This window comes from Electrophorus electricus, chromosome 26, assembly GCF_041902795.1.
Source record: "Electrophorus electricus isolate QZ-2024a chromosome 26, ASM4190279v1, whole genome shotgun sequence".
NCBI lineage: Eukaryota > Metazoa > Chordata > Actinopteri > Gymnotiformes > Gymnotidae > Electrophorus > Electrophorus electricus.
This window is the reverse complement of record NC_137522.1, coordinates 2,132,501-2,152,325: the sequence shown is the minus strand read 5'-3', so window position 1 is coordinate 2,152,325 and position 19,825 is coordinate 2,132,501. Positions and strand designations below refer to the sequence as shown.

General features: G+C 46.4%; 1 protein-coding gene across 2 annotated transcripts in view; it reads left to right on the top strand.

Moving 5' to 3' along the window:
• The first annotated feature begins 1,452 nt into the window (after positions 1-1,452).
• naaladl2 (N-acetylated alpha-linked acidic dipeptidase like 2) overlaps positions 1,453-19,825 on the top strand; it is a 163,004-nt gene continuing 144,631 nt past the window's right edge. For both annotated transcript variants that reach the window (XM_026997094.3, XM_081708448.1), the window contains exon 1: positions 1,453-1,586. In XM_026997094.3, the coding sequence (XP_026852895.3) occupies positions 1,544-1,586 (43 nt within the window). In that variant the 5' untranslated portion in view covers positions 1,453-1,543. The remainder of the gene's footprint in view (positions 1,587-19,825) is intronic.

Here is a 19,825-nt window from a genome sequence, read left to right as displayed (position 1 = left end):
AGATGTCAACATGAAGAGGTAAAGGTGAAAGGCCACGTCTTTAAATTGTCCACACAGGGAAGTTTCGCTGGTGCGCACTGCAACCTGAGCCTCTCTGTGAGATGAGTCGGGGGAGTCTTGTCTTCTATTGTCCTCTGTTCTTAATTCTAATTAGCAGCCCTTTGTGGTGCTCTTTTCTATGCGATGCTAATACTGTCAGAGAGGACACACAGCCTCTCGGCTTCTGTTTCTAGCTTTTCAACGAGTGCGTGTTATACGATAAATGGAACCAGGGTGGGGTGTGGTGAGGGTTGAGCAGGCAGATAGTTGCATCTCAACGTGTACCAGGTGTACCAGGGCCAAGATCCTGTCATTTCCAGAGCCTTGGTGGTAACATGAGACCAGTACGTATTTCCTGTTCAGACGTCCTCAAGATTCACTTCAGGGGTGCTGAACAATAGAGCTTTGCCTTCAGCACACACACACACACACACACACACACACACACACACACACACAGAGAGACATACCCCACTCTCCTTCTTTTAACTCATCGCCTTTTTTATAATTTTGTTACCAGTGTTTGTGTAACCTGTGATATAAAGAATCAGTAATGTTACACCAAGTGTGTCACTGATAGCGGTTACCATGTGTCCAACATTCATTCGGCGGGAAGAAATACCACCTTCATTCACTCCACAAAGCCACAGTGGTTTTGCTTTTTCTACGTTTAGAGAGTTGAGATCAAGAGCAGAGCACCAGTCGGTTCGGAACAAGTCGGTTCAGAACCTTTAAGCAGAAGTGTCAGCCCAGCCCTCGTGACCCAGCCGCGTGGGTGGAGCAAGGTAAGGGCCTCCAGGGTTCTGGTGGAGTCTGAAGGCTGGGCCTATTCGTTACGCCTGACACGCTCACCTGTTTATTCGCAACACAAGTAGGTTTGCATATAGAATCGCAAGATTTCAATGTTGCTGTTTTCGTGATGGTGGTGTTTAATAAAATCAGCTACACCTGTGCTGAACCATATTACTATTAGCTTTGGAATTCATATTTGTGGTGATGGACCTGGCCCAGAATATACAGAATATCATTTTTTTTTATTATTATTATTATTATTACTATTAATATTATTATTATCATTACAAAATATTCAGCAATGGAATGTTTACTTAAAAATTAGACTGTGAGATGCTTATCAGTTTAACTGTATTTTCGTATTTTATATATATATATATAATCACAAAACATTACCATTCAGAAGAAGGGAAATATTGAAGGTGGAAGTGGACAGTCTTGTTTTTTTGGCCTGTAGTCCATATTATTCCAGAACTCGTGTGTCTGGTTTGAACACGGCAAGTTTGCAGGGAGGGGCAGAGATATGAGTCCTCGGCCAAACAGGTTAGATGAGTCTGCATCAGGCAGGAGGCTTGCGCTAATTTGTTGACCTCGGTGGAACAACCCTTCAGTGTTTCACTTGAACAGGGGAAGACAGTGCTACATGGGAGCCGATTAGATAACCACTCCACCTGTCAGTCACTCAGAGAAAGAGACAGAGAGAGAGAGCGACATGGAAGACACACAAGGATTGTATCCCAACTCAGGCATGGAAGGTAAATGATATTATCAATCTCCTTTCTTCGTAATGAGCTCAGTGCTCCATTGGCTCACAACCGCCCTGTTTGAGAGGTTTAGCTGTGCAGGTGTAACCGACATGTGCTCGGGGCAGATCTATGCGCGAGACTCACGCCGTGTGCCTTCTGCTTCGCACGACTGTGATCACGGCAGCCTCCTGTGTGCTCTTAAACAACATTCATTAGGGCTGACAGGGAATGACACAGCCCGGGGACAGCCGGCCTGCGTGCTTCTCTGGGAAGACGGCGGGTTACAGGTACGGCCCGTTTACGGAGGGTCCCGTGGTGGTGCGTGGTGAAAGTCTTGGCGTTTTGGGGATGTCGTGTGGATCCCTGTGGCGCTTTCTGAGGTAACAACAATCTCAACAAGCCAATCATATACACACTGCTGCAATTTAAATGCAGATTGATTGACGCAAGGAGTTTGTGGTGTGTGTGTGTGTGTGTTAAAAAAATGGGAGCTTGTGTGTGTATTTTTGGCCACGGTATCCTGGAATGCATATTGCACTGAAGTCCGCTGTTGGTGCATCAGCCACGGCGTGGTTAATGAAGCGTGTGCCTTTGCAGTTTTATCCTGCATGGTGTGTCCTCTCATCGGCTGGGCAGAGGTGCCGTACAGTAAGTCGTTCTTTATTACATCTGTCCCCCCTCCTTGGCCTTCTATCCAGGTAGTTCATTAATGCCGGAGGCTTAACCTCGGCGGTGGACAGACAGAGGGCCTGTCTGTGCTCCTGGCTCGGGTTTTTAAGACCCAGGTCACCTTGTCAACACTTTGCTTGATGGATGCAGCACACGACGTGTGTCAAAGGTGTGTGCTTGACCGCTGTCAGTGGGCACCTCCACCTGCAAACTCCACCCCGCTTCCCAAGCCTGCCTCCGCCCGCGTCAAGAGAACAGACCTCTTTCTGTAAGTGTTGATTGACTGGAGTTTAACGCGGAGAGGAGTTACCGCGGCTCTCTCGAGTGGAAATGACAGCATGTCTGCCTCTTCTTATAACAGGAGGAGCTGGGTGATAATGAAATAATTAAAATGTCAGAATATCACTCAGCTTGCGTGCTGCTGTCCAGGCGGAAACGCGGTTTCCTGTACAGATGGGCGGTCCGGCTGAAAGCCGAGATGCCGCCCGCGGTCAGGAGGCAGCTGGCCAGTCTGAGCAGGCGTCTGAAGACGAGCTACCAAACCAGTCCTGCCCTGCCGTTCTCATCTGACAACCTGTCTGGAAATCCTGCCTCCTCTTCCTGCCCTTAGAGCGGCCCTCCCTCTATCACGCTCCTCTGCTCCTCTGCTCCTCTGCCTCTTTTGAAACACGATCCGCCGAATTACAAAGGAGCGCGCGGGCCGCCGCGGCTCAGATGGGAGGCGGCAGGGACGGATTTCTTATCTGGCCTTGGAGCTCCGTTCGTCATCTCCGGGGCGTTGGTAAGTCGGGCGCGCCGCACTGCACGTCCGGATCACAGAGGCAAATACCTCGGGTACCTGTTTCACCCTGTCAAGCTCGTGCAGGAAGAGCGGCCCGGGAAGTGTTGTGTTTATTGTTAGGTAACACAAGGTGACATCTTCCGCTCTGAGCCACTGCGTTCGCCTTCTGAAAGACGCTTGGGGCAAGCTCGCCAGGCCGCCGACAGCCTTTGGTGAGCTCGAGATGGAAATCTCACCTGTCTCGTTCTCGTTCCGCTTTGTTGTTGTTTTTATTTACACGGCCGGGCTTTCGTCTTTCCAGGCGAGACTCGTTTGCATTCTCAGTCGCGCCCCTCTCTTCCGACGCACCGCTCTTCGTTACAGGCCACGCGTCTCTTCCGGAGGCCACCAGCGCCTCTGCACGGTGCCCGGTCTGTGCAGCGGCGGGGCTGAGGCGGGGCTAAGGCGGGGCCAGGGCGGGGCTAGGGCGGGGTTAGGGCGGGGCGAGGCCTGGGCTGTCCTGCAGCGACCCTGACGGTGCGCCGGCGCCCGAGCACCTGATTTATTCCTCACAGCCTTCCACCAGTCACAAGAAAAGAATGAAGTCTCATTTCCACTCCGCTCTCTGCTTTCTTCTGAAGATGGAGAAAAAAAAACCTCCAAAGGTGCAGGGATGGATTTGTCAGGTTTATAATGGAGTTTGTCAGCAAGAAGAGAAAGGTTGCCAAGAGCAGGAAAGCAAAGGAACGTTTGAGCCGCGTGGGCACAGCGTGCCACCATCCATAAAGGAACATCAGAGCAGTGTGGACACAAACAGCATGCCACCATCCATAAAATAACATTTGAGCCTGGATTTAGCCAACTTTCTGCTTTATATTTGCAGTGCCAATTTAAATAATAAATACAGAAGGTATCTTAATGTGTGTGTGTGTGTGTGTGTGTGTGTGTGTGTGTGTGTGATAGAAGACGTCAAGTACCCAGACCTCCAGTGTTCCATGAGCCCCTCCAGTAATGTGATTTATGTGCCAACTTGGGAAGCTGCCTGGCTCTTTATTGCCAGTAGGGAGAGGTCATCTGCTGAGTGGGAATGTCTGCACAGAGTGGCGGGGTGCTCGGATGACGAGTCATTTAGACACATGCATTCCCTGATTTGACAGAGGCAGGGGAGCAATTTGGCTCTGTTAAAACTGTCATCCAAGTTAAGGTCAAAGACAATCTCTGGGGGAAAAAAGTAAATGTTTTTGACCTGTGTTTAGTCACCCCTTTCTTTGTATCTCTCTCTCGCTCTCTTTCTGTGTGGATATTTTGTCAAGAGCAGTCATTTTCCCTTTCGGAGCTGAGAGGTGTTCATCAACAGCACTTTATTTCATTTACCTTCTCACTCACAGTGACCCAGTTAGCTGGGGCCTTGAATTGCGGTTGTTCAGTCACGTGACATGCAGATGTTCCGCTAGACACATAGACGAAACTTTTTCAGAGCTAATTCTGATCACCATCATGTCTTTTCTTCATTTACTTTACGCAAAACCTGACTAATGTGCCTCTTCTTTTGTACACATTCGCACAGAACAAACGCACTACTGCTGAGTGTTTGTGTGCAGAGTTTTCTGGCCACTTGTGTGCAGTGTTTTCTGGGTGCCCTTGAGTGGTGTTTTCTGAGTGTTTATGTGTACTATTTACTAGCTGCTCATGCGTGGTGTTTTTTGGGTTCTCGCATGAATTGTTTACTAGATGCATATGTGCAGTCCAGTCAGTGTTCTTCCTATGCTGTCGGACATCTGTAGATTTATGAGTGCGCTTAGCCGGACTGGGAGGCCTACAGTGGAGTGTTTGATTGTTAATCACGCTGAAAGCTCAAGCAGAGCTTTGGGAAATAAGAGTGATCTGTTTAGGGTCAGGGGTTTGGACAAAGATGCAATCTACAGTCAAAAGGAATTTAAATATCGAAATATCCTTTTTTTGGTTTTGAAGAACTTGCACCATCGATGCAGTGTGAATTTAAAAGCAAAGCGCAAGTCATGTTGCATGTATAGTAGTTCCACTAGATAAGGCTCTTCAATAAAAATTACATTTTTAGAACAATGCAGAGATCCATTTGAGTAAACATACCTTTTCACTAGCCAGCACACCCTTCTCTCTATTTACATATGAACAGTCTAGAAGGTGGAAACTCTCGGGTTTAGATATGCAAGTCTGACACTATAAAACTTATAATAGAATTTAAAAAACACCCCTGCTGAGCTAAAGATGGTAATGGCAGGTCCAGATAGATTTGCCTGTTTCTGGTGCCAGGTCCAGACGTGCGCAGCTACCTGTGACAGGTCACAGAAAGGCCAGTGACATCAGCTGTTGGGTACACATTACCGGAGGACGTCAACCGGAGCATTTCACTCGATATGTCCTTTAGCCGGAGGGAACAAGTCGCGTTTATGTCCACGGCGAGACACCCACGAGCTCGTTCAGCCGTGATTTAATGGCACCGAATCCGCGCCCAAGGCCTGGACCAGGAGCGTCAGGGACACGGGAATGTCGCTCCTCTGGCTGACAGAGAGCTGCTTCATAACTCTCACATTATCACATGTCCTTCCTTGCTTTTTACTGTCACACGTTCATGTATGGATCATCAAAGAGACGGAAAAGCTCTCATTTTGATGCTGCACCCCCCGCCCGTCTGCCCTGGAGTCGTCAGGGTTGTTGGGATATCTGGATTTAACCCGTTCTGTCATCTTTTCCCCTCCGGACAGGAACATCATTAGAAGGGAGTCTTGCCCTGACCCTCACGCTGCTTTACTGATCTGCGGCTGACACTCAGCACACATTACGCTCAGCTGTCTGTGGAACTCTGCACCTTGCTTGAAGACGCCTAGCAAAAGCTTGTAATTGTCCCCCTAAGTAGTTTTTAATTGATCTGTAATTACATCTGTCGACAGCAAATTGGGTGAGATTCTCTCACCCAAACACACACACGGTTGCTCTCATTCTTTAAGATTCTAGACATTAGTTACATTTAAAATGGAAAAAAAAAAATGTTACTTTCATGATAAAAAATGTATTTAATAAAAATAAATACTGTTAGATTTTTTTCAAATATTATTGTTAAATTACAATTACAATTGTTAAAGTACTTTTCTCTGTGTTGGTAGCAGAAAACGTTAAAATGTCTGAAATACTTTGCTTAGGTACTTGGTTTTCCCACAGTCATGTAATAAAAAATGTAATTACCCCCTTTATCCAAGAGGAAGATTTTGTACGACCAATTAACTGCATATTGTGGACCCGAAATGACCAACTTGTCACAGCCTGAATATTACAGGACGCGCTCAAGCAATCAGGATGTGAAGTGCTAAGGCCGGGCAGGACATGGTTGCCGGGCAGGACATGGTTGCCGGGATCAACATCCTAAGAGCCGATATTGATAATTCGCACGTGGGTTTGCTTCTTCATGTATGGCAGGAAACATCATGGTAGATTGAGCAATCTCCTCTAACCCAGAAGAGGGTTACTGTTTCCCGAATGCTTTTAGTCTGTGGTCTTCTGAGATGAAACAGAATTACGGCTTTGGCCTTGGCACCAATAACTGAAGGTGACCATCGCAGCTATTTCTCTGTTTTCCCCGGAATTGTCCTATTTACTGGGAATGTGGGTCGCCCCACTCTGCTTCTTCCCTCTCATGCCGCCCGCTTCGTAATGCGGTTTCCACCCCGCGTCTCCTGAAGGACGTGAGCGAGGAGCGTGTCACCGCTAACTGGAGAGCGCGTCTGTCCTTCTCAGGAGAGACCGGGTGGACAGCAACCTCTCACACACTGTCTTAAAGAGGACCCTGCCCTCCATAACAGCGGCCCGGAGAACACCTGTCCGGTCCAGAGACTCTTTGGACTCGGTGTTCGCGCTGAAGCTACTTCTCTTGTAGATATTTTTGTGTCTCGCTGGCACTAAGAATTGTTCCGCGTTGAAATCATATTACTCAATCTGATGTTTTATTGATGTTAGTGGTAATAGTTACCATCATTACGTAGCAGACATACACTGGCACCTTGCAAACTAATTTCAGAAAAATAAAATAATAATTGGTGCAACACCTCCTGACACAGATGAAGGAACCATGTGTTAAAAGGAGCAGAAGTGTGTCTAATTTAAGTAGCGTAGTTTGGAGATGGTCTCTTGCACTCGACAGCGGCCGTGAATTGGATACGGTCCCTAATGCTCGGGGCTGTGAATGACGCCTTCAGATGGGCGCATTCAAGTGGCAGACCAGAAAGTCCAATTCATTTGCTGGGAATTACAATACATGAATGATTTGTGACAGCCTCTGGGATTTACGGGTGTTCTCGTGACAATGTGCTGTAATCGGCATCAGCAGAAGTGTTTAACCCCTGAGAAAATATGCTATTGAGTCACGTCTCGTTGCCAGTCATAATTGAATCTTTTTTTTTTTTTTTTGATAGTGGTTTACAAGGCAAGCAGATAAGATTTCAACAATGAAACCAAACAAAGGTGGCACGTGATATACAGCGTTCCTTTAAGGCTGCGTTCGGATTTCCCTCAGAACTCCGCGCACTCCGGGGGCTCTGACGGAGATGGCGGCTCCCTCCCCAATCCCATAATCCCTCACCTTAATAATTCGGTCTCACTCTGACCGGTCCTTACGTGTGTCTCCGCTGAATGAAAAGTTCTCTTCCTCATACAATGGCACCATGATTGACAACTCTGAATACAGAAATATGTATTTCTCTGCCTTCCTCTCTTTGGCCTACCCCTCCTCTGGGTTTTGGAGCAGGTTGCCTTAACCAAGTCTGGGCAGGACTGGCCTTATCTGCCCCAAACACCTGTGCACGGTCTACTTTGGCTTTTAAGAGTTTGCCCATAAATATATGACAATGCTATTTGTTGTGCTTTCTGGGCCGTTACAGGCCTCAGATACGAACAGCGTCTGGCATTGTGCTGCACTTTTAACCGTCCTCCTCCTCTCTGCGAAGATTACTGCTTATCTGCCGCGCTCTTCCTCGCCGTATTTTTATGCAGTGCGTGCCCTGTGTTTGGCACATCAATGCCTTTTAAATAGCGAGAAAGCGACGGAGCGCCCGCGCGCCGCCCTCCAGGGTCACCGCCTTTGGTGCCGGGTGTCTGAACGGACTCGGGGAGCGAGACGCATCGATCACGACGTCTCCTTCAGGGCAGAGGGGGAGTTTTTAAGCGGACCACTACAAGCTGGTGTGCATGCAAAGAACAGCCGTTTCGAGAACGGCGTGAGATGGTATTAAAAATTAGCAGCTCAGTTTGGCTCCACAGTCAGCGTGCTAGAGTGAAAGAGTGTGTTAAAGGATGGTTTCCCCATGGACAGAAAAACAGGTTTGTTTTTTTTGTGGGGGGGTTTCTGATTATAAATACAACTAAATATTTTAGCAAGACTGCACTGCAATGCAGGAGGCGTTTTTAGCCAGTTGAGACACGCGTTCTATACGGACAGTCGGGTTTCCTCCCACCTGCTGAACTGGTGTGCATTACCCAGGTGTCGGTATTCAGGCATGCAGAAACATTCATGTACAGCTTGTTACCAACCATTAGGTTTATTTAATCGGCTCCGCTCTCCAAACAGTTTCCACGCCGTCCCCGTAGTGTGACGAGAAAGCTCCCAAACCTCGATCCTTTCTCACTGCTTCTCGTTTCTCCCACACTGCATACGTTTCTTTTCCTCGGCTGCCTGGCCAGCTGAAGCTGGGGATCTAATCGAAATTTCATTCAGTTCATCACTGGGGAAGTTCTGCACCCTTCCGCGCCGCTCCCTTCGCTATCCCACATTCCCTCTTTCCTTTGTTGCTGTTGTGATAGGCAATATGTCAGCAACACCCAGCTCTGTGGAGACACACACACACACACACACACACACACACACTGGGAGCGTAGCAACATGGATTTGTCACTTTACTGTGGATATGTGACATTAAATGTTATCTGCATGTAAATCGAGTGTTGATGTTTACCGAATGACAGTAAAAAGTGAGATGTTTTCTTTAGTTCCTGAAGACTGTGATGTACGTTCCTGTCCTGCGCACGCTGCGTCAGTCTTTACCGGCCTTTTTTATGAGTGAACTGCTTTTGACACGTTTATACTGTAAATTAATTTTTACCGATTCATACCATAAATGCACTATAAATACACTTCCCAAAATTGTTTAGGCAAACATCCATAAACACAGCATGTGCTCTTTCTTGTATGTGTGTATTAATATACAGGTACACAAAATATTCAGACATCACCTGCCCTGTTTTTTTTTTAAACAGGTTCTCCATGCAAAAGCCCACTGAGAGTTTGAATTTAACTATACACTAGTTCATATCAGGCTTCTTCCAGAAACAAAACAAAACAAAGACTAAATATGAGCATTCCCTGAGAGCTCGATGTCAGGGATACAGCAGAGGTGTGTGTGTGTGCGCGCGTGTGTGCGTGTGTGTGTGTGTGTGTGTGTGTGTGTGTGCGTGTGCATGTGTGTGCGTGTTTGCCTTGGTTTTGTTTGGCAGGCAAACACCTCTCCTTCCTTTGGGACATTCTCTTGACATTGGAAAATGGCCGTATCAGGTTCCAGAAAGGCGGGTTTATGACGGACTATTATGAATGGGGTTATTTTATGCGCGCGCGCGTGTGTGTTTGCCTTGGGTTTGTTTGTCTATTATGAATGGGGTTATTTTATGATAACATCGCTGCTGTTTTGTTCACTTTCTCGAGACATGAACTGCTTATGTATGTATCTACATCCCTCTCACGCCACAGATGCTACATATCGTCCTGAAAACAAATAATTTGGCAGATGAAGTGATAAATCATCTCACAGAGAAAAGGACAAGATAGGTAATGTTCTCGATGAGAAATTTGTTCTCATGTCTCTTTCAATCAATGTCCTGTGTTTCAAAGCCAACAACTTAAATCCGATTCATTGCTAGGACGTGTCCTTCTTCCCTGTATGAGACAGATGAGTGTCCAGATGTATTTAAGCAGATTTCTTGGGACCCTGGACCCTGAGTAACTCAACTAGCTCCTGCCTACGTTGTTCAGCCCTGTTATTGGGTTACAGACGGCATCCGGTTGTAAATGACACTTGGTGACCGCACGCAAGGCGCATGAGGTGAAGACACTCTGAGTCAGGTTCAGTCTAAAATCCCTCTCCTAGCCCCTCCCACTCCTCGATCTCCAGAGACGCGACCTGCCGCATGCAGTCTCACTGCTCGTAACGTGAGGGCAAGGAGCCTTATCTCGGTGCTGTTATGCTTGATGCAGTTCTTGAGACTGGGTGTCGGAGCAGGCCTCTCTCACCTCCGTGACCTCCACCGGGTCGGCGCTCCTCTTCAGCAACAAACCTCGGCGCTGATGAAAGGGGCCGGCTCCGGGGGGGGTGTCAATCTCGAGGGTCTCTGCCTTCTCCCTAAAGAGCCCTGATCAAGGAGCCACACCAGGGTTGGAGGACGGCAGGGGAGTCGTTCCCGTGGAGGAACGTTCAGAGAGCAGCTTGTTTCATCAAAATGTCAGGACTGTTAAAAACGGTTTCATAAACCATCAATCACGCGTGGCCGCCACTCCTGAAATAGTCACGAGGTGACGGAAATTAGACCTCTCTGGTGAAATGAGTCCTCTCTGGTGAACTGTGGAGGTAATTACTGGGGCTTAGTTTGGGTGATTTCCTTTTAGGGAACCAGAGGGTGAGCAAAGCTGATTTAGAAGTTACATTAAACCAAGCCCCGTGATGGCAGCCGTGTGTGTGTGTGTGTGTGTGTGTGTGTGTGTGTGTGTGTGTGTGTGTGTGTGTGTGTGTGTGTGCGTGTGTGAGAGTGTGTGTTTGTGTGAGAGTGTGTGAATGAGTGAGAGTGAGAGAGTGTGTGTATATGTGTGTGTGTGTGTGTGTGTGTGTGTGAATGAGTGAGAGTGAGAGAGTGTGTGTGTGTGTGTGTGTGTGTGTGTGTGAGAGTGTGTGTGTGTGTGTGTGTGCGTGTGTGCGTGTGCATGCGTGTGCGTGTGTGTGTGTGTGAGTGTGTGAATGAGTGAGAGTGAGAGAGTGTGTGTGTGTGTGAGTGTGTGAATGAGTGAGAGTGAGAGTGTGTGTGTGTGAGAGAGTGTGAATGAGTGAGAGTGAGAGTGTGTGTGTGTGTGAGAGAGTGTGAATGAGTGAGAGTGAGTGTGCGTGTGTGTGTGTGAGAGAGTGTGAATGAGTGAGAGTGAGAAAGTGTGTGTGTGTGTGTGTGTGAGAGTGTGTGAATGAGTGAGAGTGAGAGAGTGTGAATGAGTGAGAGTGAGAGAGAGTGTGTGTGTGTGTGTGTGTGTGTGTGTGTGTGTGTGTGTGTGTGTGTGTGTGTGTGTGTTTGTTTGATGTGTGATGACTGTTAATCAGAAAGTTGCCGGTTCAAGCCACTGCCAAGTTGCCACTGTTTGGCCCCTGAGAAAGACCCTTAACCTTCAATTACTCTCGTACTTGTAAGTCGCTTTGGATAAAAGCATCAGCTAAATGCCGTGTCAATATATCGCAGAGTCTGTTTTCTTTCACACTCTTTTTCTTTTACAAACTTTTCTCTTGTATGTGTGAAGAGAGTGTCTGTTATTGAGTATAACATATGCTTCAGGCTTTGTGGGGTATCGTGGCAAATAATATGTGGCTTGTAATTTACTGTTCAAGGGAAGTTATTGAGAATACAGTGTACCGTTGTAATTGAAGGAATCACATTATTATTCGAGTTATTTTTACTTCACTATGGTTTGAAGGTTTATTTGACATGCAAAGTGTTCCTCAGCCTGGGCCTCTCGAGAAGAATATTTTAGCTCGACTTTGCTAACTGGAACACAATCATCTTTTATTAGTGTTCTGTGCTGAGGTTGATTAAGAAGGAGATCATCACAGGTGATATACACCTGCTGGGTTTGGATGCTGACACTGTGGCTTTGATTTACCATCAGCACAAGCTTCTGGGCGCTTGTAAATGTGATATATTTTCCCTGGCCTTGTGAAGTTTATTAGGATTGTTTGCAGTTTATTGAAATTGTGCAACCTGCATCTACCTGCCCTACCCTTTTACCTTCATTAACCGATTGCCATGTCCCTCATTAATCCATACACTGTTTTCTAATGATATGGTATTAAGACTATGTGCAATTGAGCCTAATGTTTGACTCTTGATGTCTGGAGTGAGAGGAAACCATTGTAGATGCACTGACTGTGAATGTTAAAGGAAAAAGAAAGAAATTAATTTAGTAGATGGCCATTTAGTAAAGCTATGAAACACAAGCACAAAGCACATGGAGTCAACAAACACCCGCATGATGCAGCTCCACCAAACACTCACATAATACAGCTCCACTAAGCACTCACATGATACAGCTCCACCAAACACTCACATGATACTGCTCCACCAAACACTCACATGATCCAGCTCCACCAAACACTCACATAATACAGCTCCAGTAAACTCACATGATACCGCTCCACCACTCACATTATACAGCTCCACCAAACACTCACATAATACAGCTCCACCACTCACATGATACAGCTCCACCAAACACTCACATAATACAGCTCCACTAAACACTCACATGATACAGCTCCACCAAACACTCATATGATATAGCTCCACCACTCACATGATACAGCTCCACCAAACACTCACATAATACAGCTCCAGTAAACACTGACATGATACAGCTCCACTAAACACTCACATGATACAGCTACACTAAACACTCACATGATACAGCTCCACCACTCACATAATACAGCTCCACCAAACACTCACATAATACAGCTCCAGTAAACTCACATGATACCGCTCCACCACTCACATTATACAGCTCCACCAAACACTCACATAATACAGCTCCACCACTCACATGATACAGCTCCACCAAACACTCACATAATACAGCTCCACTAAACACTCACATGATACAGCTCCACTAAACACTCACATGATACAGCTCCACCACTCACATGATACAGCTCCACCAAACACTCACATAATACAGCTCCAGTAAACACTGACATGATACTGCTCCACCAAACACTCACATGATACAGCTCCACTAAACACTCACATGATACAGCTACACTAAACACTCACATGATACAGCTCCATCACTCACATTATACAGCTCCACCAAACACTCACATAATACAGCTCCACTAAACACTCACATGGTACAGCTCCACCAAACACTCATAGGATATAGCTCCACTAAACACTCACATGATACAGCTACTCTAAACACTCACATGATACAGCTCCACCAAACACTCAAATAATACAGTTCCACCATTTTTTTTAGACTTTGCAAGATGCTCTACATTTCCAATTAAGTTTACATTTTTACAACAGTCTAAATGTGTCAATACTCCTACTTGGACATAGTTCACTATAGGTATTTGTTCAGATTCACTATACAGAGAGAATACACCATAGGCTGGAATATTGGAGTTTCAGCATATTGTAGTGTCTACATAGCAGAAAACCCAGAGTAATGCCAGCTTATCCCAAAGAGTAATGACTTTCATTAATCAAACACAACAAGAACAGACAAAGGACTAAACTAGAAGAGAAAATGAGGGAAGGGTAACTAAAATGATACATGAAGACAGTAGCACGGGTAACACATCTTCAAGATGAAAAAATAAAAACTGGTTAAACCATCACACACCACTAATTCACCATTAAATCACCTATCTAAAGCAATTTAATTTATAACTAACTAGGTCTGCAGAGAGGAGTATGGCATTCTGGGAAGAGTCTGTGCTCCTCCCCACTCCCCCACTGTGTGGTGGCCATCAGATTTTTTCATGGAAATAACTGAAAATGTCACATTGGGTTGTTTTTTTTAAATACCTCTCCCCTCTCCCTCACTCAGTGGCCAACCAGGAAATGAGAAAGTAGCACTCGCTTATCAAGGTTTTTACTTTCTGATTCATATTTATCTGTCCTGGAGTAGGTGAGCTGATCTAGGAACAAGAAGCCTTTGTGTAAGATAACTGTATTAGAATGTCAACACTGGTCTGTTTGTGGTTGGGGATGTTTGAGACACCTGTCTCTTCCAGTTTAGTCCTAGAAGGATTTACCAGGACTGGACCAAACAGTAATTACCCTGGAACTCTAAAAGAGCAGGACATGATCATTAATAAAGGTTATATATCACTTAATAAACAAATGAGTGATAGAAATCACTTATTTATATCACTAAGAAGTAATAACAAGTATTCGATTCAGGTGTGATTAACAAATGCTTCTTTAGAAGTCACCATTTCTAACTGCTAACTGCATGTTTAAGTCCCAAGCTGTAAGTGGCTGTGTGCTGGGGTTTTTCCGCTTGTATGTAGCTTAAAGGCTGATGCTGTGATTGTTAGAATAAAGCAGAATGTTAAGGATTTCTTTCAAATTAAATATTCAAGGCAAACATCCGAGTCTGAGCGAGCCAAAGGCAGCCTGACTCCAGCGGTTTCATGCATAAAGTATGAAGGGTGTCGGCCCACACTTCAGCAGGTTATACTCCTTTCCTCTTTGAAGATCGGCTCCCATTGTTGCATGGCTAACTACTTATTTTTAGCCACGCTTTGTTTTTTTTGCATGGAACAAGTAGAAAGCATTTCATTTTGTGAAAAACTGAGCTTTATATACGTGTGTGTGTGTGTGTGTGTGTGTGTGTGTGTGTGTGTGTGTGTGTGTGTGTGTGTGTGTTGAAGTGGCTGTCCTTGGTGTAACCAACAGATAAGAGATATCAATATTTGATGCCAATCCATTTTGCTCTTTTAGAGTGTAGCTACACACTTAGATGGGAGAGGTGTGCGTGCCAGCTCGGCAAGGCAATGAAGGAGATTCCATAGCGGTAAAGGCATTGAGGGAGAGAGAGAGGCAGTCAGACAGAGAGAGAGGCAGAGGATGAATTAGAGAGGGGAGATGTGAGTGTGTCTTTGTCTGTGGTTTTGCAGACACGCAAGACTACACAGGAACACGTCCCCTCTCCAAGGCAGAGGATTAGACTGTGCTCTTGTACAAAGGACTATTTACCTGATGAGCACGGGAAACTTGACCCTGCCTCTCAACCTGCATGGCTACACGAAGAGGAATGAAAAGCCATTGTGGTCTCTCGCGATCCGTCTCTCTCTTTCACCAATACTGTCTGCTCCTTCTTTTCTTCTCCTCGTCAAACAGCCACTTTAAAGGTTTCACAGGACAAAATTTCACTGAAACCATATATCCTGTTAACTCTGGAAAACCGGGTTCTTTGTAGAAGCTTTTAACAAACTTCTGGCCTTTATCCAGAATGGAAAGAGGGGGGAAAAAACCCTCCATCAAATTCTTCTTTGTAATTTCTTTGTTAAACCATCCAAATACACAAATACACCAGTGCCCAGTAGCTGCTAATCTAGAGGAAACCCTCTCATGTCGCTTCCTCATGAGATAATATAGCCAGAAATTGTTGATCCATCATTCCAGAGTGATTTAGAGGACACCGGCATCCTTCCTGCCCAATAAGAGCTTGGGAAAGTGGTAATGTGGGTTACAACCTGTATGAACTCTGGCCACACTGCTAAAGTTGGCCAAGCAGCCTGAGAACACAGTTATCCAGACAGGAGGAGTGGCCAAAGGCAGGAGGAGGGGTCAAAGACATCATCCAGAGAGGAGGAGGGGCCAAAGACGTCATTCAGACAGGAGGAGTGGCCAAAGGCAGGAGGAGGGGCCAAAGACATCATCCAGAGAGGAGGAGGGGCTAAAGACGTCATTCGGACAGGAGGAGTGGCCAAAGACATCATTCAGACAGGAGGAGTGGCCAAAGACGTCATCCGGACAGGAGGAGGGGCCAAAGAAGTCATTCGGACAGGAGGAGTGGCCAAAGACGTCATCCAGACAGGAGGAGGGGCCAAAGATGTCATTCGGACAGGAGGAGGGGCCAAAGACGTCCTCTGGACCTTCCGTGAAGTCAGACTGTGATCTGAATATTCCTCCTTAAGGGATAATTACGCTCATGTCTGATGAATATGACAGCACATGCTAACTGCTAGCCTTCATGCTCAGCCTTCTTTCATTTATAGTCAAATCATATTTTTTTCTGCCTTTAATTTGCCATTTAATTAATGATACGTTTGCTTTGAAATATTTGCATGCCACAGGGTATCATGAAATATGAATTAAGGCAAAAGTATCTTCAGAACAAACAAGAACAGTAGTAAACATCTGCTGGAAATGTAAAACTAATATAATGGTAGTGTAATGATTTTCACCAGCTAAGCTTCTGATGTGCCTCCTTCAGCACAGAAAAGACCCCACAAGAGTATAAATTAGCTAAAAGAAGGAAAAATATATAGGAAAAAACTTGGGAAAAACAACATTATATGGGAAAAATAACATCTTAAATCGGGTCTTATCTACATTGGCGTCTTTGTTGGAACTATTAGCACGATCACATCATGACATGTTGTGAAGGACATCCTCAGGACAGTCCCGGGACTACCTGGAGCTCCTGATCCATGCCAGTGTGCAGAGACGTGGAAAACACATCTGCGGTGTAAACACGGCCAAGCCCCGCCCTTTCGGTGCTCCGCCCACACGTTTGATTGTGATGCGATGACAAGCCAGAGTTCTGTACTAAACGTTACCCTATCTGCCTTCCAGTCACACACAGAGCCGTCTTGAGCAGGGGAACTGGAGTGTAAAGTGTGTGTGTGTGTGTGTGTGTGTGTGTGTGTGTGTGTGGTAGTTGCTGTATGTGTATATTCTGAATGTGTATATTCCTGTGGGCAGAGTTACTGGGCTGTACACTGAGTCATGTGGGCGGAGTTACTGGGTTGTACGCTGGAGCCCTGGGCTGCTTCCTGCTGTTGTCCCCTGTGGAAGACACGCACAGAGTCCACGCAACCGCTGTCCTGCGTCTCCAGAAGACAGCTGTTTAAAGATAATGTGTAGCTACAGCTTCTGACTTTTGTAGAGTAAGAAAACAATCAAACAAACAATGAAATACAACCCCCCCACAAAAAACCCCCAAAAAACTAAATACCTAATGACAAATAAAAACAAGAATCTCTGCTCCTGTTCATTATATAACGAGAGTGGCATTTATGGTTAATTCTAAATGACCATCCATTCATTTAGATCAATGACCAACTCGGTGGATAATTACAGTACTGCACTGCTACGCTACGCTCATTACACACTACACATGCCATTGTAGCCTGTTTGTAGCTCTGCGTTGCTATTCTCTACCACATAATGCTCATTGCTGTAATGGTGTGCGGATGCACCATTGTCTCTACAAAGCTCCATTCAGAGTGGCGTGCAGAGCTGACAGTGGGCTTTATCTGCCAGGATGACGAGGGGCGACATGTGTGCCATGGCGATTAGGCTGCAGACGTTACCTAGGTGATTTGATTGGTAGTGGCTGGCGTGTCAAGAGGCGTCCGCCGCTCTCTTTAAAATGTGATGACTTAACAGGGCCCGTTAGATTATGGGTAAATGTCGGAACCCAGCTGTGGCGTTTATGGATAAAGAGCGGGATGAATTATGCTCGGTGTGTAGGCGCCATGACCTGAAGCGGACCAGAAGTGAGCTAATGCGGTTCCTGTGCGGCACAACCGCCTCAGCTGGGTCAGGCTCTGTGGCTTCCCAAAAACAGACCTCTGATTGAGCTCTGGTTGATTGACGACTGACATTAGCATATGTCTTCCCCCAGTGATCTTGTGATGTTTCTTCTATAGCCAGGTACTGTTTACATGTGAAGAATTAACTACAACAAAAGTGATTTAATAACAAACAACTTGTTTATAAAGAGAAAAGGATTTAAAAGGACATGATATTAGGAATAGTTGGATTACCACAAGCTTCTGAGAGATGTGTATAAATGTTTATAACCCTGAATAACTTGATTAAGATTAATACTTTTCTGGTCTTGCTATGGAGTTATTTTTCATCTCATAAAACACTGCTATTTAACTTGCATTGATTTTTAAGTCAGACTTTCATTGACTGCCTCTCAGCAGGGCTTTTGTAATGAACAGCCAGGTAGACCAGTAATCACATGGCTCTGATATCTTCAAGCTCAATGATGTCATTACAATGATGTCATTAAAATACCTGAACAAACCACTGTGCAGCTGTGCAGTGTTGCACTGTGATGTGCAGTGTTGTGTTGGTCAGTGTTGTGTTGGTCAGTGGTGTGTTGTGCAGTGCTGTGTTGGTCAGTGTTGTGTTGGTCAGTGCTGTGTTGGTCAGTGGTGTGTTGTGCAGTGGTGTGTTGTGCAGTGTTGTTTTGTGCAGTGCTGTGTTGGTCAGTGGTGTGTTGATCACTGTTGTGTTGTGCAGTGTTGTTTTGTGCAGTGTTGTGTTGGTCAGTGTTGTGTTGTGTTGGTCAGTGCTGTGTTGGTCAGTCGTGTGTTGGTAAGTGGTGTGTTGCACAGTGTTGTGTTGGCCAGTGCTGTGTTGTGCAGTGTTGTGTTGGTCAGTGGTGTGTTGCTCAGTGGTGTGTTGTGCAGTGCTGTGTTGTGCAGTCGTGTGTTGGTCAGTGGTGTGTTGGTCAGTGCTGTGTTGGTCAGTGCTGTGTTGGTCAGTGCTGTGTTGTGCAGTGCTGTGTTGTGCAGTGCTGTGTTGGTCAGTGGTGTGTTGGTCAGTGCTGTGTTGTGCAGTGTCAGAGCACAGAAAACAAACGACTGAAGTTTAGTCATAAGTAAAAGCAAAACACGTGTGTTTGACCAGTGCCTTCATGTGTGTTTAACCAGTATTTTCATGCGTGTTTAACTAGTATCTCTGTAAGTTTCTACCGAGCAGGTTTCTCTCTCTAACACAAAGTGTTTCTGGATGGATTCACAGGCTTAGTGCAGTGGAATATGATGATTATGCTTACTTCATCTTCCAGTCAGAAATTATTCATCACACCCTTCAGTGGTGGACAGACTTATTATAGCACGCTGGAAAGGATCTGCTCACTTCCCCTCAGAAGGGACCGGGATTGGGAGGAAGCTGTTCGGCCTGTTTTGTTGTCAGGCTGGGAGGAATTCCGTCTTGCGGAATGACACCGCTCGGATGTTGACGGATGGCCTTTCAGCGTCCAGGGAAGTTGGCGTCACCCCTCAGGGCTTCTGTGCGCTGTGGCTCTCCCGGGAAACCTCGGTGCGGGTCGCCACGAAATCCGTAGGGGGTGGGGCGGGCCGAGGCTGGAGGTGGGGGTGTGTCGCCGTTCACAGCGGCAAATGGGTTCTCTTGCCCACCCCCTTAGCTGCTCTGCCGCTAAGCTGCTGTCTGACGGGCGCCACAAAATGCCGCGTGCCCGCGCCTTCTGACGGCATTATCGCTAATCCCGTTGCCCAACAGAAGTGGCAGCTACAGCTGGCTGCAGTACCCACCTGTCACATGGGAAGGGGCGGGGCCAGGGAAAAGGGGCGTGGTTTTGGGTGGGGAAAAAGTGCCAGAGGCAGAAAGGGTGTCTCCACTCTGGAGGACCCCAAATGCTGAGGCTGTGTAAGCGCCTCGGCCAGTGACCGTGGAAGGTCGTGTGTGTGACGGTCGTTGGGCGGCCGGGGGGGGGGGCTTAACCCGAGCAGCACCCACTAAACTGCTGCTCCCCTCATCCCCAGTGGACCTGTGACACGTTATTAAATGTGTAAGCATGGCTTAAGACTTGCCAGAGAAACTATTTCATGGTTGCTTCGCCAATCTGAACATGGCTGCTTCGTCGTTTACTAACGCGTCACGCCTTGGAAGCATTCCCTGGGGGAGGAATAACGTGGACACGAGAGCGCTGAGAAAGTCAGTAGAACGTGCCGAATGAATAATAGACGGATCTTTATTGATCCGTGTAAGCTTG